Source organism: Neolamprologus brichardi, chromosome 11, assembly GCF_056152115.1.
Source record: "Neolamprologus brichardi isolate AB-2024 chromosome 11, ASM5615211v1, whole genome shotgun sequence".
NCBI classification, from domain to species: Eukaryota; Metazoa; Chordata; class Actinopteri; order Cichliformes; family Cichlidae; genus Neolamprologus; species Neolamprologus brichardi.
Window position 1 is genome coordinate 22437207 of NC_142114.1, and position 26842 is coordinate 22464048.

The 26842-nt window shown below is 42.1% G+C and overlaps 1 protein-coding gene across 1 annotated transcript in view; it reads right to left on the bottom strand.

Annotated features, from left to right (window-relative positions):
• The window catches only part of iglon5 (IgLON family member 5), a 110972-nt gene extending 84441 nt beyond the window's left edge, over positions 1–26531 (bottom strand). Inside the window, exon 1 of the mRNA XM_006791718.2 lies at positions 25925–26531. Within this exon, the coding sequence (XP_006791781.1) occupies positions 25925–25985 (61 nt within the window). The 5' untranslated portion in view covers positions 25986–26531. The remainder of the gene's footprint in view (positions 1–25924) is intronic.
• Positions 26532–26842: the final 311 nt, after the last annotated feature.

Consider the following 26842-nt stretch of genomic DNA (forward strand, 5'->3'; position numbering starts at 1 on the left):
AAAAAAAGTGCAATAAACTACAAAAAAATTTAAAATCGTTTTTGTTTTTTTTAACATATATTTCTATTTAGAGAAATTTAAGAGGCTTATCCCTCAAAACTGTAAATACAAAAAAGTTGCACAAAATAGTTTCCCACCACAGGACATTTATTTTGAGTGCCTTCATAGTTTTATTTTTGAAATACACCAATTTTTATACACTGCAGGAAAAACGAAAATAAATATTATAGTGCAAATTTGCAAAAAAGCAGCATATGCATCAAAATAAACTATTTTTCAGCAGTGCAATATGAGTCCTAAGCATCCCAGAAACGACACAGAAAGTCATAAAGTCAAAGATAACTTTTAAAAACACCAGTATAGGCTCATTGAGGCCCAGATGGTAAAAAACTACATTTCCGCGAAAATGACGTCACTTCTGGTTTCGGGCAGGTCATGGCGGACATGCGATAGTTCGGGCTGACGTCTAATCCAATGTAGGAAGTGTTATGAACAGCTGATCGGATCGGCAAAGCGTGTTTCTGGAATATTATGTTTTTGTTGCTGCAAGCGCTTTTTATGCAGTTTTTGCAAAGCTATATGTGGAAGGAAACCGTGACCTAGCACAAGCTGATGGCATAAGATGTAAGTACAACTCCTCAGGTTTAAAAAAAATTATTGCGCTAGCTCACGTGGTTGCAGAGCTACCGGGATTTAAAAATAGTTACGCAAAACAGAGCGTGCCCGCTCTGACCGGTTTTAAAGGGTTAATGCACTGTGAGTCTTAAAATGATATTCTATATATTTGATCACTAATGGTATCATATGTTTTGTGTTGAAGTTTTACCACAAGATTTTGTTTAAATTATTGCCCACAACACCTTTTATTGAATGGAAAAACTAGCCCCTGATCAGGATCCAGTAACCATCACCTTCCTTACCCAGTAGCTGATTCACACCTACTGGGTAAAGAAGCTAACTGCACTCCATGACCGTCTGGCAGCACAAATGAACCATCTACTAATGGATGAAACACACCCATAATGGCTGCAACAAAGGCCGCACAATTCTGATTCCCAAGGACCTCAGAAGGCCCAGTTCCGTCCAACTACCGACCAAAAACCTACATCAGCACAGCATGGAAGGTCCTGTCAGAGATCTTAGATGCTAAAATAAAAAGGCACATGGCTCAATACAAGGGCATTGAAAGGATTTGGCAGAGATACCAGAGATCCAAAAAAAGCCCCACAGCTATTAGTAAACAGAGATAAACAAACTTGAGACTCTAAGACCAAACTTACCAACCTGTACACTGACTGGATTGACTACAAGTTGACTACAAACCTCAAACATCCTGGAATGCTTAGAACTATACACGATCAACAGGACCCTAAGAGCCTTCATCATGAATTGAGGTGGGAATGTACAAGACAACATTAGAGGCCAATTTCTAGCCAAATGCACAAGTCACCACGAAGTGTGGGACTTACCAAGCAGATGCTCTGTCCCCCTTACTGTTCTAAATAGGCCAGAACCCCTCAGCCAGATCATTAACAAGACTGGCTACAGATACAGAGTACGGAAAGGAAGAATCAGGAGCTACTTCCTCTACACGGATGACATCAAGCATGCCAGGAGTGGACAAAACATCAGTTCGGACAAAGCTGGACTGAAAGACAGCCTGGAGGCAACAATCATGGCAGCACAGGAACAAGCCCTGAGCACAAGATTGATAGTGGCTGGGATCGAACACACCAGGCAAAACCCCAGGTGTAGGCTGTGTAAAGATGCCCCTGAGACAACCCAGCATATAACAGCAGGGTGCAAGATGCTAGCAGGCAGGAAATACATGGAACAACAAGTGGTTGGCATAGTATACAGGAATATCTGTGCCAAGTATGCCCTGGAAGTCCCAAGGTCAAAATAGGACATCCCTCCTAGGATAGTTGAGAATGACCAAGTTAAGATCCTGTAAAACAGGCAAACTAATGATGGTTAACCAACTGGACATAGTAGTGGTGGACAAGCAGAAGAAGGCTGTAATGATAGACGCAGCTATACCGAATAACAGCAACATCAGAAAGAAGGAACACAAAAAGCCTGAGAAATACCAAAGGCCAAGCGAGTGTTGGTAGAAGATGTGGAGGGTGAAGGTAACCGTCCTTCCAGTGGAAACTGGAACATTTGGGGCAGTGACCTCCAAACTGGGTGAGTGGCACAAGCAGATCCCAGGACTGGCATCCGTGTCGAGATCCTTGTTCCTGTACTAGAAACAGCTACGTTATTGCACAGGTCCCAAAAGCTACCAGGCCTCTGGTAGCTTGAGGGGATTTTTTTTTAAATAAATAAAATAAGTAAAGAAGATTTCCTTTAAAGTTTTTTACATAGATGAGAAAGCAAAAAGCAAACGAATAAAACAAACAAAACAAAAGAGAGACAGCATATAAAACAAAAAATAAAAATATTATAAGACATGGAAAACAGGATGCAACACAGATTGAATTCTTGACTCAAACATCAAAAGAAGGTTTTTATCCCAAAACTATAGAAATGCATATGCATTGTAAGCTCTCAACATACTGGAAGCAAATGCAGAGATGTCGGAGCTGTTACACATTCACTGAATTTAAAAGGTACTATGCACTCTTTACCCTGGCCATTAAACTCCATTAGTCCATTAGCAACAATCCACACACGCTGAAACTTTCATTTGACATATAGACATTCTGACGTTTATGCTTTAGGGCACCATGTCTTATAGACATGCCTGGGTGCATTTTATTGTCATGGATGACAATTCCTTATAAAGAGATGAGAGATCAGTGCATGCAGCGTACTACCTCTCCTGCCTGGAGCCGCACTAAAAGCCTCTATGTCTCATCTAAAGATGGAGCTGACATCCCCGGGGACTCACCTTAGAGCAGTATGGGGGAACCCCCCCCCAACACTGCATCATAGCTGTGGAAAGCCCCACCACGGGGTCTACTCTTCCAGAAAATTAACATAACTCCTAGTAGTTACTCTGTCCTTTTCCCCTTTCTTCACGTGTGATTCAAAAAGACTTAATTAACTCCCTTTAACAAAGGGCTGTACCACCACTGTCGTTCCACAGACTTCTTGTTGGGTGAGTGTGTGGCATGATAGTACGAGCTGAATGTCACGCTCTCCTTGGGCCGATCAATCCAGACGATCAGATATCAGACACCTGAGGGATGGCCCTAACCACAGATCACTCACGCACGGACTCACATGGGGATGCACGCAAACAGAATGAAAACACATCGCTGGGTATGTTGCACGCACACACACACAGTCCCAGAGAACAAGTAAACCCGGGCTGAGGCCAAGGACAAGAGCTTGTTCGGAGAAAGACGTGCTGAGCCGAGAGCGGTTCCCCCTAAACATTTTGTCTTTCTCCTCTTTCAGTCATATTATTATCTGCATGTCAGCTTGATGAGATGACTCCCACATTGATAAGACTCTGTTCAGTGCAACTGCTGCACTTGTCACATGCTCACTCACTGAAAATTGCATACCTTGCTCAAGGTCACAGACACTAGTTTTCCCCCAAGGGGAGAAGGAGCCAGACGTACCGCTCCCTCCGTTCGCACGTCTATGTCTTTGCTCAGTTTCTAATTGCCTCTGTAAGAGGTTGTGGCCTGTGGGGAGAAAGTGGTACAGACAACAACCATTTTGTATTTGCCTGTATTAGTCATTCAAAAAACAATCAGCAATGGTAAACATGCGTTTTGCCCTCCCTGGGAGTTTTGGCGGCAATCATTCTGTCGACAGATCATCTGCCTCTAACCTAGAAGGGTAACAAATCCTCCCTTATAAATTTCTGAAAGGGCGTTGCTTACAGAGTTAGGATGAACTATATGCAATGCACTCAATGCTCACTAGTCTCAACAATGTTGTTCACGAAGAAGATTGAATGCCTCATTCATCTAAATAACACTATTGTCATTCTGCCATCCATCGCTCCCATCCATCAGTACCTGGTTTCACAGCAGTCAGTCATTCGCTTTTTTTCTGTCTTCCCAGCTTAGTCAATATGTTCAGCAATAATACATGAGCCGGGTTTATGTCTCTGTGTCTGTACGTCACCTTCTCCCAGTCTCTTTTTTTCTCATCGTCACTGTAAAATGTGCAGCTGCTCTGACCATCTACCTTCGCCAATCATTTTTCACCTTTCACTTTCATTTGCACGACTTCCCACCACGGCTAACGATACTCTTCAGCGTTGCTGTCATCAGCAAAGTGTTTTCTCTCGACACTGCCATGACTTCTTGTCTCCATTACTACAAATACTCGTATTATTCCCCATCTATCTTACCCCACTTTATGCCTTCACTTTTTCTCCCTTCTTACTTGCACTCAGTTCTGTTTCCAATAAAATGTAGAGAAGCTGACAGGATCCCAGCTATTCTCTGTGGCACATTCAGAGTTCCTCTTAATAGTAAAGGAAAGCTATGGTCTGTCTCCAAGTGAGCTACAGCACAAATCCACAAACTTCAGGAATCACATCAACTCACATTGCTCTCATATGTCATTTGTAAAAAACAAAACAAAAGAAAAGAGTATGAGTAATAGTCCTTGCAGATGTACTTTCCTTAGGAGACTCACTGTCATTAAATGGTGTAGCCAGCTGCAACAATTCCGAGAATTCAACCTTGAGTCACCATGGAAGACACGTTTCTTGGACATTGTTGAACGAACACTCAGGCTAGCTCGTAAATTGGATATTAGGGCTAATGTGCTCTGGGTTTTCCAGATAATTTAGTGGTTGGGGAAATGCTGATGAGTAACAAGCGCTGTAGTAATGCAAGGTGCTGAATCAATCCCAATCTGAGAACGTTCAGGTACTCGCTGCACTGCCAACATATAGACCAGACACGTTCCTGTAAACTGGAGTAATCCAATAAGAATGCATCATGGGGATACCATTATGTTCTCATTTGTACAGCTGCAAAGCATTCGCATCAAGGAAATGTGCAGAAATCAATGTCTCAAAACCCCTGTGTCTCTTAGCCCTTTCCTTTTAAAAAGTTTAAATTTAATTTATGGAGAAAATCCAATAAAAGTTTTGTTTTTAGTGTCACTGCTTGGAAAAAAAATATGCTTCTGCTTGTATTAAGTACAACGGAAGAGTGAATAAGCAGGTCATATCATTCAATCTGAACTTGGGATTTTGTTACGCAGTTAAATTGGAAAGAGAATGAAAAGGCAGAAGATACTGTTGCAGCGCCTGGGAGATGCATAATTTTTTGCCGTCCCTCATTTGCTTTCTGAAGGGAAATGGGCTTAGGAATTCAATCATCTTTGGAGAGCCAAAACTGTATGTGATCCAGCTCTGCCTTACTGTTTGTGTCCTGCCTGCAAGAATGAAAAGAAAACAAACAAACAAACAAACAAAAAAGATCAAACAGAGAGGGGGGGAAAAAAGGGAGACACTGAACCAAACACCAGCAGAGCGTAAAACATAATGCGGCGCTTTTTCAAAAAAGCCAAGGATGTCCTGGCAGTTTGGACATGAATTACTCTTTCAGGAAATGGAAACAAAATTAAACCTACAAAACTTCTTTACTAGAGCATGTCTTTTCACCATCTGGCTCAATCTCTGTTACACCTTTATGCTGCTGCCTGAACACAAACGAATGCTGTGGTATTGATCCAGTCGTATACCCCCTTTTATTATCTCTTCTTCCATCCAAAGGCAGCCTTTCGCTTTGATAGCACCACTGTCGTAGAAAAGCATAAATTCTCAAGCCCATTTGCTGTGAGGGGGCGGATAAATGGATGTGAAATCGAGCCATGAAAAGCCAACATGGCATGGAGGGGAATTTTATCCTGAGCTCATTAGGAAAAGCATGTTTCCTTCTTCGCTCGTAATGGTGCACAATATGCCGATAGATTTTTTTTTTCCTCACGGGTTCCCACATTTTTCATGTATTCTTTTTTTAATTTGCGAATGTTTGTTTGGGTTTTTGTTCTAAGGATATTCTTTGGCATAGTAACCGTGGGAGAAATCAAACCTGGCGTCAGCTTGTCAGACTAACAGTGGGCCATAGAGAAAGTGAGGAAGAGGGTCCTGTGTGTCAGGGAGACCAGAGTAAATAGGGCTGTGTGGAGTCACAGAGCTGCCCTGATCAAAGGGGTCTCTCTCAGTTTGCTGTCAGTTTTTAACGTCTTCTCTGTTGCTTCTCTGGCTCTGGCTTCCTGACTGACTAACTAGTAGAAGGATTGGACTAATAAGGGTAGAGGCTAGCCTCAAAAGAAAAATCTGAAGACAGTGCCTGGACCACACTGATTTTATCAGCGTGTGTGAGTCTGGAGGCGCAGAAGGTTGGAATTCACAACCCCTGATACCTTGTGTTGCCTTTAAGATTCGCTGTCATCTTTTAAGGTTTTGAGAAAAAGCTGCAGAGATAAAAGGTGGTGCACCAGGGAAATAGCACCTGTTGTTTTCTTTGAATGTCCGCCCACACTTGCTCATCCACCTTTATCTCTTACATGTTATGTTTTTTCTCCGCATGTGGAAAAAACAGCCTGAGGTGCATATAACACCAGGCACGTTAATAGTTTCCTCAAAGGAAGCATTAGTTTTCTTCCCTAATAAATGTGAGCCATACACATATTATACTACTGTAGATTGATTAGCAAGATGTTATGGAAAATTATATGTTATTTTGTATTGGTAGGCTTCTTCAGAAGGTGTTTTATGTCCTTTGAGATTCATGTACAGGCAAAAAAACAAACAAAAATGCCCATGTTTTATCACCTCCTCCTGCAGGCCGTCCCCAATTAGGGGACTTATACTCCATCCCCACTACAGCTTGGGCTCAGTGTGCATATCTTGCCCTCTTTCCCACATGGCAGGATCATAGTGAGGTGGTGCGTGACTGCTCATGATTGAGCCCCCTTTAGCTAACAGGTGCTATCATCTCTGCAAACCTTTGCCAGCACCTCACACTCATAGCCCTCCACAAAAGGTGTAAAAGATGAACAAATGTATAAATTATCTGATGACAAAGAGAGGCCCAGCGTGAAATCCCAGACTGAATGAACACTGAAATTGGGCTTTTGGACTTCAGGATAAGAGCTAAAAAAAAAAGGTGTTCAATTTCTGCAACAGAGGTGGTTTCCTGGATTTGTGTAGGCAAACCCCCAGTGAGTTCCAGCTCTGCCGGCCAGTATTAAATCAATCTAAAGATGTTAAACCCACAGTACGCTGTGATGAAAGAAGTAGCCCAGGTTTTAAAACCACTGTCCTAGAATTAGGACAGGCTTTAAAAGTGTTTGCTCCCATCAGACTCTGAAAAGCCCAGAAATAACCAAGAACTCTGTTAATTTATCAAGAGCAAACATCTATACATGCTTATAGTTAGTGTGTGCACGTGTGCCTGCATTTGTATGTGTGTATGTATGTGGTGGGGGGAGGGTCTCCATAAACTTTTTAAAAAAATGGCTTGCTATAGCCTGCCACTGTTACCAGGACAAGGTTTAAGGACCCCTTCTCTTCATGTCCTCTCCCTTATCGCTCTTTCCACTTCTCTGGAACATCCACCACTTCCCTCACTCCAAATCACAGTCTTTGCACCTGTAACCCCTGGGTGAAAGATGATTACACCTTCCAACGCAGAAATTGAACTTAGAGGTTGGCCCTGGCCTCACTGGCACACCTCCACCTCCATCCATCTTGTCTATTATGGGGATTTGCTGAAAGCACTATTACATATCGAAGTATATGGGTATAGTTAAAAAGGAAAGTAACGAGCATGAGGATTTATTGGATGAAGTACATATAAATTTAGCACATGAAAGTGAAATAACACAAAACTCTGTTTTTTTCTTTGGTGAGTACAGAGAAGACACTCTGCTCCCCAGTTCCCCACCATCCAAAGCAGCTTGGAGCAGGACAGCAGACCAAAAGCTGAAATTTCTCATTCTCTAAGCCCAGAGGCTAAATGACAGGTAGTCAATGGCCTGCTTCTCTGCATGCAATTCCTCCCACAGAGCCAGCAACAAACTAATTTTCACCACAAGAAAGAACCACAAAGACTTCCCCGGCCTCCCCATAGTTCTGTTGGAGAACTGAGAGAGCGGGGATGCAAAAAAAAAAGAAAGAAGGGAAGATTGAGGTTGAGGCCACAGAAAGAAAAAGAAATCGGGGAAAGATGTGATGGATTGAAACGAAGGGGGAGACTGGTTTGAAGTGAGACAAGATAGCGTAGAGGTTGGGAGAGGGAAGGGAAGAGAGAAGGAGGGAGGAGGGAGGGAGTGGGACACAAAAAAAGCGACATACTTTCCGGGCTTATTTACACGTAGCTGCCAGTATGACAGGTAATTTGGGCAAATTCTCCACAGAGTCTGCAGCAGACGGCGAGGGGATAAAGACGAAAGCGGAGAGCAAAAGAGAGAAAAAAGGGAAAGGGAGGAGAGAGGGAGGGGAATGAGGGAACAAGCACTGAAGGGGACGTGTGCAGACTACCTGACACGGCCTGAGTTGGGTCTGAGAGCAAGACAGCAAATGGGTTTCCAGATTCCAATCAGAGAAAAGGAGTGGGATGTGAGGCAGGGGGTAAAGAGATGGAAGGATGAGGGTGTGCTGAAAAGACTAGGAGGAGGGTGAAACAGGAGCGGAAGTCATCCCGTTGACAGGGTCTGATCATTTTATTTATCTGCAGCAAGGAAGAGATATCAAAAGCACTTTTTAATTCAATTTCTCTTTTCCTGTTGGGGCTGAAAGATGAAGCAGTAGGTAGGAATGGATGAGGCAACAGGAAAGAACAAAAAAAACCCTCCAGATCTCCTGATTTATTCAAGCCTTGATTTATTCACTTGTTTGTCGAACTTGTGCGTCGTACGCGTGTACACGTGTGCCTGTGTGAAGCCAGGTGTGTGTGCATGATTCAGTGTGCATGCGAGCGTTCCTTTTACACCTCACGATGGGATGAAGCGGGCCTGTTAGATTGTATTTATAGAAAGCGCTTGTTCATTGCATGGCTGTCTGTCAATGCTCAGAGCCAATTTGAAAACACCTGCTAATGGAGCAAATGCTCTTCTTCTAGCCGCTGTGTGTGTGTATTGGTGAGGGGCAATGGAGGTGTGAACGACACAGTCGCTGAGATAACATGACATTTGTCCCCATGGGTGGCCATGCTCTCAGGGGGTCGTGTGGTACGCATTGCATTGGACCCTCCACTGTCCTTCACTTTCTGCGATGACTCACTCAGAGGAGGAGGAGGGATTACCCCGTGTTGACCTTTTCACAGCCTCCTTGCGTGTTCAAAGCCTCAGTCGTCACTGACGTGACCCATCGCTCTGTCGTCACACACATGCACGCAAAGATGGAGCCATGCACGCAAGCTGCACACATACGTGAACTTTCTGATGTGTGCACACAGACACAGATCTCCTGATATGAGTACTCCTTCCAGGATTCTGGATTCACTTAGATTCACACTGTGAACAGGCCTGGTTAACAAATGCGCTCATGTACATGCGCGCATGCTGGCCATGCACGCATACAAACGTGCACAAACACACTCTGCCCTTCCAATTGAAGAGCCTGCACCCCTGTTGCATACCATCTGCAGCCCAAACATCTCCACACAGAGCAGAATGCCTGGTGCTACACAGCAATCTCGCAGAATGAGTGCAAGGGAAACAGAGGTCCATCACATAAGAGTGAGGAAACAGGAGGGTGGGTTAAATGAAACAGAAATGATGAGCAGATGGGTTGAGAGAGGAACACCCAACGGCACAGAAAGAGACATTTCAAGTAAAACGAGGAAATGAGTTTTAAAGAAGACCCATACGGACAGAAAAAGTGTTAATGAAAGCGAAACGAGTTAAAAATCAGAGGAGCAAAAAGGGGTCATATTCCAGGAAATTCCAGGAGAGAGTGCATGGAATTGAGGAGGGGTGATGGCCAGAGTGATGGTGGATTGAAGAACGAGTGTGATAAAATATAATCAAAGTGAGAGAAAGGATTACCTCCTTTGCTTCAGTGGAGTATGTAATTGTAGTAAAAAACACCGTGACTTGCTGCGACAACAAAACACAGAGCTCTGAGTGTGATGCTGGGAATTATAAAGATGGTGATAAAGATGGAGATAACAGTAAGAAGATGGCGAGAAAAGATTCAGCTGATTATCAGTGTTGATGATAACAGTGTTGGTGGTTATCATAATGAAGGTGGTGAGGATCAAACGTGGCATAATGTCTTGATGATATGACAAAAAAGATGACTTGATTAAAATTGCTACTGATGCAAGTGATGATAGTGGTATTTTACTGGCACAATTTTAATCACAGAGATTCCAGATTTTACATGTTCTTTGTTTTTTTTTTTTCCTTCGCTCCTCATTGTAAAACACAATCCTCCATATGACTTCATGAATATTCAACCACAATTACTGCCCTGGGGTATCAACACTGGTGTCACTGGCTTTCTTTTATTTAAAATCTAATCCGACTGCTAACCCTAAAATTAAATTAAGCCTACATGGCCATTTTATACAGAAGTGAGTTATTACTTTAAGCTTTTAAGCTTTTCCACCCCCTTTCCCCTCAGACAGTGAAGGTCCAACCCTAACTCCTGTCACCCATACTGATGAGCTGTCCAATAAATAACCTGCGGCATTCAGGCCCAGTATATGTCTCGAAGAAATTAAAGAATTTAAATGTGATAAATTGCATATTTTTAAGGAGTTCCATCGAGGTATGGTTAAACCAAACAATATGAAAATGCCACCTGGTGGTCAGATCCTGAAAAATCAGATCTTCTTTTACAGACTGATTAGAGATGGGGTTGTGACGTGGTTCCCTTTATGTTTCAGGAGTTATTACATTGCGCTGTCACAGTTGAGAGTATCATGTCATAAAAGAATTATGCCTTAACATCCGAGTCATGCTGTATGATTAATGGATAATCATACATGCAGCAAATCAAATTCCTTGAGCAAAATGATGCTACAGGTAAAGATCTTTAAGTACTACGCCCACATGATTGATAAATGCACAGCAAAGGGTATACAGCCCAACATATGTTGAATTTTACATTATTAAAAATAGACTGATGGATATGATCTCAGCGAATCATCTGCCTCCACCTCACCCTAACCGTAGCATCCTCCTCTGTCACACCAGCACTCTGCATCTCCTCCCTCATTACATGCATGAATCTTCTCTGTGGCAGGACACTTGGGTCAGGATGAGATGGAATAATAATATTAATTTTTAAATTTGCATACCATATTTTTTAGATAAATATTTGCTCATCTGATTATCTTGCCGCCTCCGACTGGAAGCACTTGGCATGTATTTTTCTACTCTGACCCCAATCTTCGAAGAGCTTAGATACGACCCAACTCTACATTGCTTTACACAAGTAACGTGTGGCAAGGTCATCCGTCAACCCTGTGTAATTAACTGGGTAGCCTGAAAATGCGCCTTTAGGATACCATTAACCCATGCTAGCCTAACAAGCCTGTGCACACATGGACTAAATACACAGTAAACGCACATCTGTGACTAGAGTGAGTGGGCAAGCAGAGAGGAAAATCTATTTCATGAATATTGGATTTCATTATGAGGGTGAAAAAAACAGCTTTTCTGTGGATCATTCTTTAATGACCCTAAAGTCCATATGCATGAATCTTTTAGCAGTGGCTGCCTGTTTGATATGTGGAGGGAATATGAGAAAAAAGGAAAGGGAGAATGGTTTCCCTTTAGGTTTTGATGAACCATGAGACAACTCTCGCGTTGGTTTCCTCGATCACGGTCTCAGACAATCTTTTAGACAGGTTGGTCATCCTGTTGCAGACACAAAGGAAACCAAGTGGGGGTACAGTTCTCAGACACACTTGTTCCCTATTATACTAGTTATGGGAAACCTGCAGAGGAGATGGACAGACGATATGAAATAAATAAATATTATGCATGTCAGAAAGTATTTTATGGATTCTTGAGGCTGTGCTTGCTTTTTTTTCTTCCAGGAATTATTTTTAGTGTGATAGAAAAAGTATGCCACTGACAGCCTCTACTCTGAAAACTAATCATGATTAATTGACCACGAGGTCAGACTCGACCACCTTTCAGTTTGGTCTGCCACTGCCAATTTACCAGTTCACAAGCAACCTGTCTTTCTGGCCAGGGCTAAATCTAAATACACAGACCCAATCCGTGAGACAGCAGATGTGCGAGTCTGATTTTTAAGCAACTCAAATTTAACACAGATTTACCATCTCATTTTGGAAACGGGGGCTATTGAGGACTGTTTAATCTCTAAATATTTCATTTCATTTGAACCTGGCAAAAAAAATCTCCTCAAATCATTCAGAATTAACCTTATGATGAACAACTGTGAAATTAAACGAATGTAAAGCTAACATGCCAGGGAACATGATAAGAGTAAATATTAGTCAATGCACGAAAGCTGAGTTGATTTTTCACCCACAGTTAAGCTGCTGCTCAAATCAGGACTTTGCATTTATATCAAAGGCAATCAGCATTCAATAACACAACCTATAACTGAAAAGGGAATATAAGAGATCAAAAGGCCAGTGTGTGCACGCGATCAAAGGCTTAAAGCTAATACATACACATTAAACACATTAATCATTTATAATTACAATAAATGCACAGTTTGGCACTGCTTAATTATTATTTTTGAGGAAAACCTTGTATTCCCTTGTTATTGAGCTACTTGAAGTCAACTGAAGATGCAGGTGGGTTAACACAGGCATGAAATGAATGCAGCAACCAACCTGGCAGAGCTAATAAATAAAACAACCAACCGCAGCCAAACACAACCCTCCATCTGCTGTGTTTCGATCTCAGCTAACTCTATCTGCCTCAATTATTCTTTGGACAAAGCACAGTCCATCTCAGAAGTGACCTTACACTTTCCACTGAAACCACTAACCTTCTAGTTTTGTCCTCACCTTCCACTTTGTTACATGCAGGAACCATTACAGATGATGCTTTCTGCTGACCTGAATGCAAAAAGGATTACACCGGGGCTCGATTCAGTGTCACCCTAAAGTCAGTTATTCTACAGGCACCCAGGGCCTCTGTGTGTTGTGTATGAATCTATTTACCAAAAAAATGTCAGTCAAATAAAAAATTATCATTTATGCAGTTTTTTTTGTCTCTGGGATTGTTGTAAAGGTCACTGCCAACCCCGTCTTTGAATGTGAAACATTACTTTTTGGGACACAGTTTCCATACACTGGTAAAATAAATAAATAAATAAGGGAACGCTCAATCACAGTACAACACAAATTCAGTTAACCATCAGGCATGAACCATTGTGAATCCATTTAACCTACTTTGGTGCAAATGAAAGTGACAACAGGTGCACGGGAGAGCCAACAACACGACAACCCCCCAAAATATAATGGTTTTGCAAGGATAAGGAGAGAGCAATGGTCTGTGACCACCACCTGCAAAACTACTCAGCTTTTGCCTCTCCAGTGCTCCTCTTGTCACTTTCATTTGTATCAAAGCAGGTGAAACAGATTCATAATAGTTTGTGCTTCTGAACTGGACAGCCTGGTATCCCTGAAATGTAACAGCCTTAGTGTTGCACTGTCACGATCGACTGTTCCCAAGTAATATTTTTTCCATGTAATTCAAGCGTCACACCAGTACCCTTTGTCTTGCAAACTTCCCAACATCTAACGCTAAACTTTGCTTTTGAAATGATGGGCAGCTGCTTTTATTTTTTGCCATGCCAAGCCATCCTCAGTCGGGTAGGTTCAATCATTGGTTTGTTGTTTTAAATGTGAGCTGAAAACACAATTTAATAGGTTGTAGTTTTTCTAGCCTTTTATACCAGTGTTAGTGTATTCAGGGGATTTATCCTTTAAATTTAGCTTTGGCTCACACTTCTTTGAACTAAAATGTAATCATATATGCATTTCCCCAAAAGTTGATTCTGTTCACGTGGACGCAGCATTTTCAGTTACGCATTTCAGTTTACTGGAAACGCTACGTCCAGATGAACACAATCAACTTTGGGGGATTTACTTACCTGGACGATTGAGCATTCATCAATCGTCCAGGTTGATGAATGCTGGACGATAGATGCTAACATACACATTTAAATTTCCATAAATGTGTATGTTAGCATCTATTTTATTAATAGATCGTTTTTTAGATTAGCTTTATCCAAACTGCTAAGCACCATATTTTTAGTATATAATAATAAGAAGAAAAAAATACAAATAATGTGTAAAAGACAGAAAATAAACATGGTACCAATTGTTAATATTTTGCATAGCACTTTTTAAATGCATAGATAAAAAGTTCTCTTTCACGCCTACAAGCAATATAAAATTCTGAAACCAGACTACGATCGCATTCTAGTAATTGGCCTCATATTATCCCTATTTTATATTCTCTAAATTGTCCCCTGGTGGATTTTACAAATGGTTTTAAGATGCTTAAACTTACATATAGAGCACTAAATGGACAAGCTCCAGTCTGTCTAGCCCATCTTCTCCTTAAACACACTGCTGCTTGTACTCTTCAATTGCAGGCTCAGAATTTGTTAGTTGTTCTTTATACTAGATTGAAGACTTGGGGGGGAAAGGCAGAGTCTTTCACACACTGGCACCAGCGTTTTAGAATAGTCTCCCAATACAGCTACATTTAGCTGACTCTAAGGACTCCTTTAAGAAACAGATAAAAAACTTTTTTGTTCAACCAAGCTTTCTGTTGAGACTGTTTTTTAAATGATCAATTTCCTTTTATTCTGTTTTATTCCACGTCTTGGTTTTGAATTACTACTAACTGTACTCGTCTGTTATAGGCCTGCTTTTTTATTGTGTCTCTTCCTGCTTCTTTTATTTATTTTATTCTATTTTGTCGTACATCGCTTTGTGACTACATGCCTGTGAAAAGTGCTTCATAAAGAAACTAGAGACTGAGATAAAAAATCATAGCACAGATGTCCTATTTGTACAATTTGGTCAAACCTGTATGTTTGTGCTGTGCTATTGTTTACAAAAAAAATTTGTGTAAAGAAACTAAACTACTTAACAAAACATCCTGATTTTAATTTTAATAGCATAGTTTGGAACTGCCAATTTTACATAAATGTGCCACAATAATAAAGAGGACACCAAATAAAGTTAAGGAAAAACCTAAACTCTTGTCTTCTGCCATGAAAGTGGTATTATTATTCTGTGGGGTGGGGGTGGAGGTACTTTCTGGCAGGTCTGAGGTCCTCGTGTCCAGCCAGAGGGAAGATTCACTGCAAATCAATACCAGGTTGTTCTGAGGGATCACCTTTATTACATGATGAAACATTTCTATCCAGACGGGAGTGTTCTCATCTAGGACGACGGTTAAAGAGTGCGATCTGATATGTCAGTCCAAATTCTCCCACAGGTTTTCAATTGTGTTGAGATGTTCTAGCTGCAAAGGTCACAGCATATGAATCACATAATTCCCATACTCATCAAAGGATTCAGAGATCACACACTAAAAGAAAAGCTGAAAGCCGTTATAGAGGTACATGGAGGCCCGAGACCTAGTAAGACATTGCTGCTTGGTTTTCCGTTGACTTGTTGCCCATCTGTGTAAAGCTTTTGTAAAACTATTTGTATTACTGTGATATTGAAAAAAAGCCATATTACCATTTAAGGTGAACAGCCCGCCAGGGGAGTATATTCACCAATGGATATATCTCTCTTTGTTGGACCGAACATGGCATGAATAAAGTAATTAATATCTCATTAAGCTTGCTGCAAAGGGAGTATGTTACCGGGGCCCCACAGCAAGGGTGGGACAGCTTTTATTAGCAGTTGTGAAGATGTGGTGTTCCCCAGGTAATAAGAGCAGACAGCTTAACAGCGCTGATGGTACTTTTATCACATATGTCCGCATCCCTGCAGAAACAAAGGAACCTGAGAAAAGGCAAGCAGATGTCCTAAGGTTATGCACTCGTGTCTTTAAGTACGAGATGAGAGCGGGCTCTGGCAGTGCGGGCAGAGTTAGAAGGGCTGCGGGGTCCCCCCGGCTAAGCACTAAAGCATAACTTGTGAAGCACAAACTGGCTGAGTTTTACATTATATTAAATGTGGCGCTACTGTAATGCAATTCTATCCACTTCCACGTTTGACTGCATAATTGCTGTCCTCTGAATTGAAATGTTGCAGTTTCAAAGAGGCAGCATTTCAAAGCCATTTAGTCTATATGGCTTGACAGCTTCTGTTGTGCCATCTCTGCTTTCAGCCCGTGCAGCACACTCATATGAAAGGGAATCTTTGCTCATTTAGAAGTCCCATCTTTAAGGAGGGGAGGAAGAAAAAAAAAAATCATCGCGCTACATCAAACTCTATTGTCAAAACGCTGACAACAGACATTTTTAGAATAAAAGCTTTGCTGTGATTCAGGGAGCAGAAATGAGGCATTAAATGATGGACATTGGCAAAAGGGCTTCTTATTGAGTACATGATATCAATCTGATTTTCTCAAGTGAATCATAATCTCTGCTCTATGCCAAATGTTTATGTTTCAGTTACATCCAGAATTCTGCATGTATGAAGTCAGCATCTTAACACAAGTGTGGTTTCACCATCATAACTCACATTAATTCAGCACACAAAACTGGTCTGATCGTAAAAAAAGAAAAAAAAAATCTAATTAAAGGAAAATCAATAGCACTAGAACAAGTCCTTCAACATTTTTGGGGGGCTTTATAAATGCTCTGTAGAGCTGAAGTGAAATACAATCTTTTACTCAAACTTTTTTTTTTCCATTTGTGATAAGCTGCCATCTTTCTATTCTCTCTACTGTCAAAAGAAATCTTAATAGAAGCCCGATGTCAATAAAGCTTGATCATGATGGATTCAAGAGAGGATCAATCACGTCGGCCTGATTGAGAAAGCACCTGCACTGTCTGCCCTGCATTTGTCATGTCTGATTTAGCTGCCTCCCTGTAGCATACGGATCAATTCTGATTACAGATGTCAAACTCAAAATAACAAACAAAGCTAACTGAAGGTTTGATCAAGCAGATATTTACAGTAAACAGGCCAGCATGAGGCATAATAAGGGTTTCTTTTTATTTCCAGCGGTTCAGATATCCGAATATCTCATTCTTCAATACTATGGGTCTCGCTTTGATATCACCCTGATGCTAAATTTGTTTTGTTGTTTTGAAAAGGCGTACGCGCGTCTGCGTGCGTTCGTCTTGATGCTTCCCACATTTTCTTTTATTTGCATCTCATCATCACATTATCACAAAGTCTATAATAGTTGTTTTTCCAACCCACCGCAGCAGAAATAGCCTTCTTCTTAAAGAGGCAGAGAAGCCCATTTCATCCAAGTCATTTCTCAAATGCCAGCTATTCCAATAAGATTTTAGTCTGTCCTAAAATACAGTGCTTGTTGTCAGATAGATATTGACTTGTCAGCAAAAACACTATGTTGTATTAGAGTACTGTTGCCCAACATTAAGCAGCTAATTGCCCTTTTCTGACACCTTCATTATTTCTTAATGGAACTGAAGGTCTGCTGGCCGGATAAAGGTCACATCGATACAGCCTGTGCCCCCTTGATAGGAAGAGAGTGAGATGTTTTGGTGCTGTGACAAAACGATTTCACAAAGTCATTTCTAAAGGGAGAGTTGCTAAAAAACTTGAATTTTAAAGCTATGTGTGGCTTCAAGCACTATATTTAATCTGCATATCAAACATTATATTAACCCAGTAGACTTTGGATGACAGGCTCTGGCAATCATTTTTATTGATACATTTCCGTGTGCTCTACTTTTGCAATAACTGCTGCAACTAGGAGTGAACAGCAACCGAATGAGGACGGGAAGATAGGAGAATTTTATTTGCGTCCCCAGAATCATATTATATATTGCACTGAGCATAATTTGGGCAAAACCCTTTATATATTTAATATTCATTCTTAAAGCACAGAAGACAAGAAATAAAGTAATTGATAAGGGTTGTGGCACAGCCTTGAAATGTTAAAAAGAAGCTGATTCTTCACAGTGGCACCCCAGGAATGATATTACACAACAAATTAGGTAAGCCCTATTCATTCGCATCCCTCAGTAAATACAGGAAGAAAAATGTGATTGAAGCGCAATTTAAAAGCATGCTATATCCTTGAAATGACTTAAATAATCAGAGTCGAAAAATGTGCCCCTATTTGTTCCAATGCTGGTCCAAACACTAATGGAATTTCACTCAGTGCATTACAAAAACTGGGAAAAGCTGCAAGGGCTTTTAGTGTTATCCGACTCCACGTTTAATTAGTGAAATATCATAACACAATAACACAGGAAGCCTCTTCTCCCAAACCCAATTAAGATTCTATAGCGCACGAATGTTTAATGAAATCTCACCTAACATCCCAATTAACACAATAGGACCACGATATCACGAATCCGATATTTCCTTTAATCTTCTGATTGAAAATGATTTTGCAGCAATTTTTAAGCATCAAACACGCTGTGCTTGGAGAAAGGAATCAGACGCTGTGGAACATTTCCTGCAAGACAATTTATGGGCTGTCACAGACAAATCCTTAGTGAAATTCTGGCTAACTGAGTCTTTACTGTCAGTATGTCATGCTAACATAGACACTTTAATACAAGAAATCCCACCGGCACCTTCACAGCTGGAGCCAGAGCCACATGCCAGCCGCAAACTACAAGAGAATTGTGGCATATCTCTAAATAGCAGCGCAAGCTTGGGCGGATGGCACCAAGTACTGTCTGCAACTGGGCATCAACATGATTTGTTTTCCTAATTATGTAGCTTTCCAAACAGCAACAACGAAACACGTAGCGCTGACATTTGATTGCTATGTTGGCAACTTAAAAGGCTATCTAAATATGATATTTTATGTAGTCTGGATTCTTGACAAGCACCAATCCACTTGTTATTATGTGGGCACACTGCATGAGCGTCTTATTAGAGGTGTGCTGCCTCACTGGAATGACTCCCTAATCAGTGGCATATCGCATTAGCACCAGCTCCTTAATGCTGCAATATCACACAACAAGTGACCCTGAAACAATTTTACTACTCCCACTCACAGCAATATCACCCAAACACAGTTTTCATTGGCAGGATAAACCTGCCATGTTTTTTATTCCACCTAATCATCTGGCTGCAGAATCAATCCATCTCGATCACTGCCTGTTGCGGGTCTTTGAATTCCTCCTCCCCTTCCTCCCTCACACCATCTGTCTCTCTTCCCTTGCTCCCTCCCAACAGCCCTCCTTCAATCATTTTTTCATAACTCCTCTATCTCTCTGGCCTGTCCATCCTCATAAGCTCCCTCTGTCTTTTTCCTCTCCTTTTCTGCTCTCGGCATTAAACATACATTACGTGCGCCGAAAGCTGCATGTAATATGCATCCTGGGCACCGGGACTTCATGGAAATGCGAGAAGAGATCAGCTGATGAGTGGGTGCACAGTGACAATGACAGTGGCCACGCCTGATTCGGAGCAACATGTTGGCCGTCTCAGCTGTTGACCGGCTCATTATCATTTTGAGATACTCGCTGCGCAAACTGCAAACACCCACACGGTTTGCTGCTAACTCCTGACAGGAATTAAAATTACGTGAAAGTCAGGAAGAGAGAGACTCTTACTATTATAGTCACTATTATAGAGTGCCAAAGTCTGGGAGCTCTCTGTCTCTCTCTTGCTCTCAGATGGCTTTTTTTGTTCCCATGGAAGACAATGTTGGTATGTGGTGCTCGTTAGCACGCCCTGTGTCGCTTCTCCACCCCTCACTCATGCCTCTTCTCTCTGTCTATAAAAGTCTGGGACACAATTATCCCCATTTTCTGTTGCTCTCGTTCACTCTCCATCTTTCTTGTTCACTGCGAATGAGTGTCTGGAACACAATTACCCCTGTTCTCCCCCTGTCTTTCTTCCACTTTATCCATCCCTCCCCATTCCCTGTCTCTCTTTCCATCTCTTATGGCTTCAGGAGAAGTCTGTGAAGGGAGCAGCTGCTGAAATATTTATTGATCTGTTTTCCTCAGTTTTATTTATTTCTCCCCCTTCCTTCTTGCTCTCCCTTCCCCTACGCGCAGACCCGGGAACACCTCCAGCGCCACGAGATGTCAGAGGCAGCAGCGCGGCTGAAAATCCACAACGTAAAACCATTATTTAGCATTTGTTGCACCCAGTAGTTTTACCTGTGTAAACAAAATAAGAGACGCGAGGGATGAAGGCAAATGCAAGAACAACAGACAGACAGCCGCGTCAAGCAGAGCAAGAACAGATTGAGCGGTGAGACACGTGGATCGTTCCACAAATTTTTAAACCAACATACACTGCAGGGGGCTGTTGATGGGAAAGACCAAGGTGCTGCTCTTTTTTTCCACTTTTTTTTTTTTGTCTGTGTAAAGGAAGTTGTACACAACTGCTGGCTATTGAAGTAGTAGTAGTAGCCATGGCAACAATGCCCGGGGCCATTATAATTGCAATGGGAACGGCGTTAATACTGGACTAAATGGATTCACAGATGAATCTTACGTTATCTCCGCATAATTAAAGGGCTTCTGTGCTATCATACGCCCCCATGGTAAATATCAGCGCAGTTAACCAGGACTTTTGAGGTTATTCCAACAGCGAGCAATTCAGCAGTCGTTTGAAACTAATGTTTTTCTCCAGCCTTCTGTTGTAGCACAAATGATTAAACTTTCACACACACACAAAATGGGACATGAACACACCGAGGCACAAAAACGCACACAAAGCTAAGTCCCATCGCCAGACATGGCCTGCATTAGTGCCTAAGCCTTTTCCATTGATTTGCCGGCGAGCTCCTTGTCTTTTGGTAATGAGGACAGGGAGAAAAGCGGGACCCTCGTCCCTCCCGGCTCCCTGAGGACAAGCCGCCTGCACTAATCTGAATTGTGTTTCCAGTGACACTAACTCTTTGGCACAAAAAAAGACTAGAAGGAAGCGGAATAGAGGCAAGAAAATCACAAGCTATTCGCTCTCTCTGTTTCCAACAGTATTCATTCCTCCTAAATGTATAACATCTCCACATAACCAAAGAAGAAAACATCTGTTTCGTGTTTCTCCTTTTCCCTGCAGATAGCTAAATCTGCACTGTGGACTGAAGTCTCGTGGCCCAAATGGAAGAAATTTGCACTGTTCAGAGACTTATTTGATTTCTCTATGTGAATGCTATTGAGAAGAACATTGAGAGTTATTAATAGAAACACTGATGTATATGAAACGATGTCACGTTTTCACTGACTTTCCATTGATTTTACTGCTAACACCTTTAGTGGGAAAATTGCTGAAATTCATCTTCCCAACGGCCCGAGTAAAGGGACTATTCCACGGTGTGTGCACACATATGTTCAATAGTCCATATGTCCCTCTGTGGGCACAGGTCCACATGAATACGCTTACTACTGCTTATACACCCACTCAGCTACCTTTTGAATGATCCTTCACTTGGAATAAATAAAACATAAGAATTCATAACACTGAGAAACCACCAATAAAGTTCATATTCAGGCTGGGAGTGGGAGAAGAGGAAGATGAGGGGAGGTTGTAACAAAATGAATTACAGTTGTAATTTTAGTCTGTATAACCACGTGTCCCAGGTTGAAAGCAGTCTGGTTGCTTTCCATTACGCTGAACTCCATATCCTATATTTTAACTATAATTATAAGTGTAAACCAACCTCGCAGTAATTATTATTTATAACACTGACATCACATGTAATTGCCAATCCTGCCAAACCAATATGTGAGGCCCATGAAAGTGTTAATCATGACCGACAGGAACAATCTCAAGGGCAGTAAGGTGATGCTGAACCCACCTACCAACCACACCAGTACTCTAGGTAACCATCCTCAAAGGACTTGAACCCATGACCTCAGATAGCTTCAAACTCTATGAGACGCAGATTTCAGCTTCAGCATGACAGATCAAACGGTCATTGCTTGAGGGGTTATTCATCCCTGATAAACTAATTGGATATGCTGGAAAACGCCTGGAAAACCTCACACAGTAAGGCGACAAGAACCAACACAGCAGAAGTCATTTTCTGTTTTGGTCTTTTGGTCATTTAATACTATTGCTACCGCAACTGCACTTTTAATCTGTTTTATGCACCCAACAATCAACTTTGGAGTGTTCTGTTCTTGTATGCCGGAAGCAGAGGCTTCCTACTGCAGATAATAAAGATTAAAATGAACTGGTTGCATTTTACAGTCCCTGAGATGCATCCTTAAAACCTTGATTCAATACAAACACTGCTAGTGGTTGCCATGAATCATAATTCATTGTGCTGCATTCACAATTCAAGTAAAGTTTCATTTCTGGTGGTAGTATTTAATTTAGACAATTCAAGTGATTTCACACCGTCTTAAGTCAGAAGTAATAACATTTGGTACATTTGCAAAATTCTTCTTGCGCTTTAAGGCTGGAAAAATCTCAACTTTATTCTTCCCTCTATTCCACTTTTTTAATATGAGGTTTGAAATAAAGCACAGCAACAAACAGGGGCAACTCCTGATTCGGTATCTTGCCCAGGGATGCTTTAATGTGCAGACTGAAGGAGCCAGGGAGCAAACATCTGACCCTCCAAATGGTAGACGCCCCACTCTACCTCCTGAGCCACAGCCGCCCCAGTCACAGCTGAGTGTTCTTTAGGTCTGATCTGCTTCACTACATGTGAGGAAATGATTCAGTTTATGATGCTCAATGCTCTGCACTAAAGTCGACCACACAACATCGAGCGAAATAAAAAAGCAAAACCTTCAGGGAAAATATTCCGACCACAGGCCCTCTCAAGGCTGGTTATACCTCCAACCTTAGTCCCCAAGGCTCTTCAGTCCAAATCCAGGCCCTCTTACTCCAACATTTGCAGATACATAAAACCTGCCAAAATGGCAAAGCATTTGTAAGCCAAACATGGAGAACAACAGCACAGAGAGACCGTGGATTTCAAAGGGAGGGAGAAAAAGCAGAGACCCCTCCAGAATAGGAGCACTAGGCATCTGTTGATGCTGGCATCTCCCTTCTCTTCATCTCCAAGCCAAGACTGGTGATCCAGTTGAATGTGTGTGTGTGTGTGTGTGTGTGTGTGTGTGTGTGTGTGTGTGTGTGTGTGTGTGTGTGTGTGTGTGTGTGAGAGAGAGAGAGAGAGAGAGAGAGAGAGAGGAGAGACAGGGAAGAAGGAGGTGCTTACGTGCTAACATGTGCAATGTGCATTGACCCCACTTGGCCCCCATATGTTGCTGAAACAATAAGGATGGCGGGCTACAAAGCGACCCAACTTGTTTTCACCTGTGTTCCTGATCTGCACACTTCCTCTTACAATGACCTCTATCATGTTGGTGGGAAAATCCATCTGTTGGGCTATTTAAACGTTAGTGACTTACTGTTTTGTATTCAGTATACTGTCAAAGTTGAATTTCTTGCAATGGAGCCGATCCATGTCTGTAAGGTAGAAATCTTTCAACATCCAAATACAGCATTAACATAATATCCTTTGAAATAACCTTAAATGTCCTCTGCTGTGACCTTTAAGCTGGAGCAATTCCTCTTGTCATCTTCACTTTTCACTGAATCAGCGAGGCTGTTATTCTCATTATTAGATATTTCAGGTTTCTGTCATTACAGAAATCCTCTGAACAGAGGGTAAATTGTTTAATTTTGTGTGGAGGTGTGTGGAGGTGTGTGGAGATCGACTCCAGCCTTAATCTTTCATCACTGGCCTGGTTCACTGATGAAACAGTTTTGGAGTAATTGCAGGCAGCTTTTGTGCAAGAAATATGCAGATATTTTACTGCACATATGAGTGGCCATCCACCATTCTAGCCTAATGGTACTCGTGCATTTTAAGAAAAAAGAGAAAATTAATGAGAAAGAGAAAGATATGATGTCAAGCCAGGGTCTGGCTGTAACACCCATGGAGAGGTTTGTGCATTCACACGCCAAGCCAGTAGGAAACCATTGAATAGCCTAATGGTGTTATGCAGCACAGAAAGCACCTTTGTTGACCTGGTTTGTATGGCACTGTGAAGTACAATGCCGCTCTCTTAAAAATATTGGTCATTCATGATATGAATGACTAAATGAGTATTAATAAGGGGATGAAATATCTCCAGAGGAAGAAATGTCTTCAAAGGAATAAATATCTTCAAATGAATAAATATCTTCAAATGAATAACATACCGTAAAAGCCGTACAACCATTTAGAGATTTTCATCTTGTACATCATTAAACAGGAAATAAAAACTCACAGGAAATAACAAATCTACTAAACAGTTTTGGTTAACCATTTAAACCACGCACACGACACTTGCTTGAATGTCAGGGGCACAGATTCAAAAGATTATTCCACTGCTGCATGATTTATCAACCAGGGAACGGTGCCCTTTTAACAGTCGTGTTCTTCCTTTATAATGCATGCTCTTTACCTCAAAAGATGGACACACTGTGGACCTACAAAAAACTCATAGGAGCAGGCAGGAACTCTCTCCAAGACAAATCTGGTGTGCACAATTCCCATCAATACTCAATCATTCCGCAACTGTGGCTTAAATTATCGGTCACACCTTCACATCACAAAACCCATGGGTCCAAACGCAAACGGCTTAAAACTGAAACGAGACTCAATGGGATTGCAGGGCTCGTTTTGTGAGATGCTGAGCCTATTGTGTTTGTGTGCTGTGTACATCCTGCAGGGCAGTCCGTCTGCTCGCTGCCTGGTGTGGAGAAGGGGCTTGCTGTGTCAAGTCAACCATGACCAGCTGGGCTCTCCTGCCCACAAGGAGCCCAGGCGAAGGGGGCTTGGGCCCGTCTGCATCTGCAGGTTGTTAACCTCACATCTTATTGCACTGACACATCAATTATTGTTATTAAGGGCCAGAGTAATTTATTTATATACTGATTTCCCACAGGACTAAGGCAGGACTAATTGAGCCAGGTGTGTATATTTGTGTGCTCATGTGTGTGTGCGTGTTTGTGTGTGTTTTTCCATGATGGATGGGCAGGGGGAAATTACAGAGCATGGTGAGAATCTGCTGCACAGGTTAATATATGGTGGGACATCCCATAGCATGGAGAGATTATTAGAGGAAGATATTAGAAGATTTTTGAAAATCAGCACTCAAGTTTGTGTTCCTCATAATAAAGAAGCCTAAATACCCTCCACATCATGTGGGCTGTGAAAGTTATCTGAGGACTAAACAGTTTTAAGTGGAGGAATTTCAGAGGAGATGAATGAAGTGTGTTTGTCTCTTTTGTAGAGCTGTGGGGAGGATGTTTTATAGCAGTAATAAAACAGGGAATTAAAGCTTGACTACCCAGCGAGCGCATATTGGAAACCCTAAGCCTTCCCAACTGTCCATCCTTCAACATGTAGCCCTCTGTCTCTCTCGACCTTGGTTTTGAAGTGAGAGAACAAAACACAGGCTATCTCCCGAGTCTCTCTGCATTGCTACTACCCTTACTCACGTTAACTTCACAACCCCCACCCGCACTGATGCTGCGTCGTGCGCGCGGGAGTACCGGGCAGTCCATGCCACGTACAGGAATGTTAACAGAAGACCGCGGATGCGAGTCTATTCTTTCCGTAGTAAACATCTTAATATGCATCACTCGTGCTTATACACTCAACCACGAGGTTGGCTTAGAGATGAACCTGGCACTGCGCTCACGTGTACGCGCATACTGGTGTGCGCCCGCACAAAAACACACACAGCATTTCTCCACATCTCCGTGTGTAAGCAAATAGAAGGCTGGAGCGTAGTACACGGCAGACACGCGTGATTCACAAGCAGGTAGAACACCCCCCTCCTCATCACCATCATTAGTATTCACCTCCACAACCGCTTTTCAGAAAATGAAAGATCCATGCGTAGAGGCGCAGCAGCACAGAACCGTCAGCACATCACTTAAGTAGCTCATAAGGAACTTACCTTTAGACAGCAGAACCAGAATCAGAGCAGCAAACACGTTCCGCAAGAGGGGGCAGCCCATGATGGAGTTCTGATTGATTTTATGCTTGTTTTTTCCCCCTTTTTTGCAGCCAAATGTCTCGGTATTCCTCCTTAGGGTGCAGTTGCGGGAAATCTGATTAAATATATATAAATATATATATATTAAAACAAAGACCCAGTGAACGAGTGTCAACAGTAATAGTCCAAACGCTTCTACATGTGAGTGGATGAAAACATCAGTCTTGACTTTTCCTTTTGGTGACTCCCGTTGGAGAGAGAGGGGTGGGTAGGGCTGTTTATCTTCTTCGGAGCAAAATCTCTCAACCAGAAAAAAAATACAGCAGAAAGAACAAATATCCCAGACACTTGATTGGCTTTTTAGTTCACTGAAGGACAGAAAAAATATTTCAGAAAATGCATGAGAAGAAAGGTTCAAATGTAAACTGTCCAATGACCAGATATAAATTTGTTTTTGGCACAGAGCGGGATGGGGTCTGTGTGCGTCCTGGCCAAAAATTAGCCTTTTCCGTATGTCTCTGTTGGTATGCAGCGCGTCTCCTCGCTCCGCACTCAGCGCGTCGCAGGCAGCAGCACTGAATGCGAGACTCACGAAAAGAAAAGAGCCTGACTGACAGTTAGCAGAAAACCCCTTCTTCCAATCACCGATCCCGAAGCAGGAGGCGGGATTTACGATTGCGCCGATGTCCCGCTCAGAGAGGCCGACCAAGGACCTGCACCGGCCAATCGAAGCCGTGCGGTGGGCGGGCACAGCGAGAGGCAAAGCACGGCGCGGTGATAATGCAATGTGATTTATAGCCGGTTTGGTGATGCTGCAGTACTCAGAGAAAACAGTCCAGAGGGCGGACACGCAGGCGTTTTAACTACAGGGGCACACAG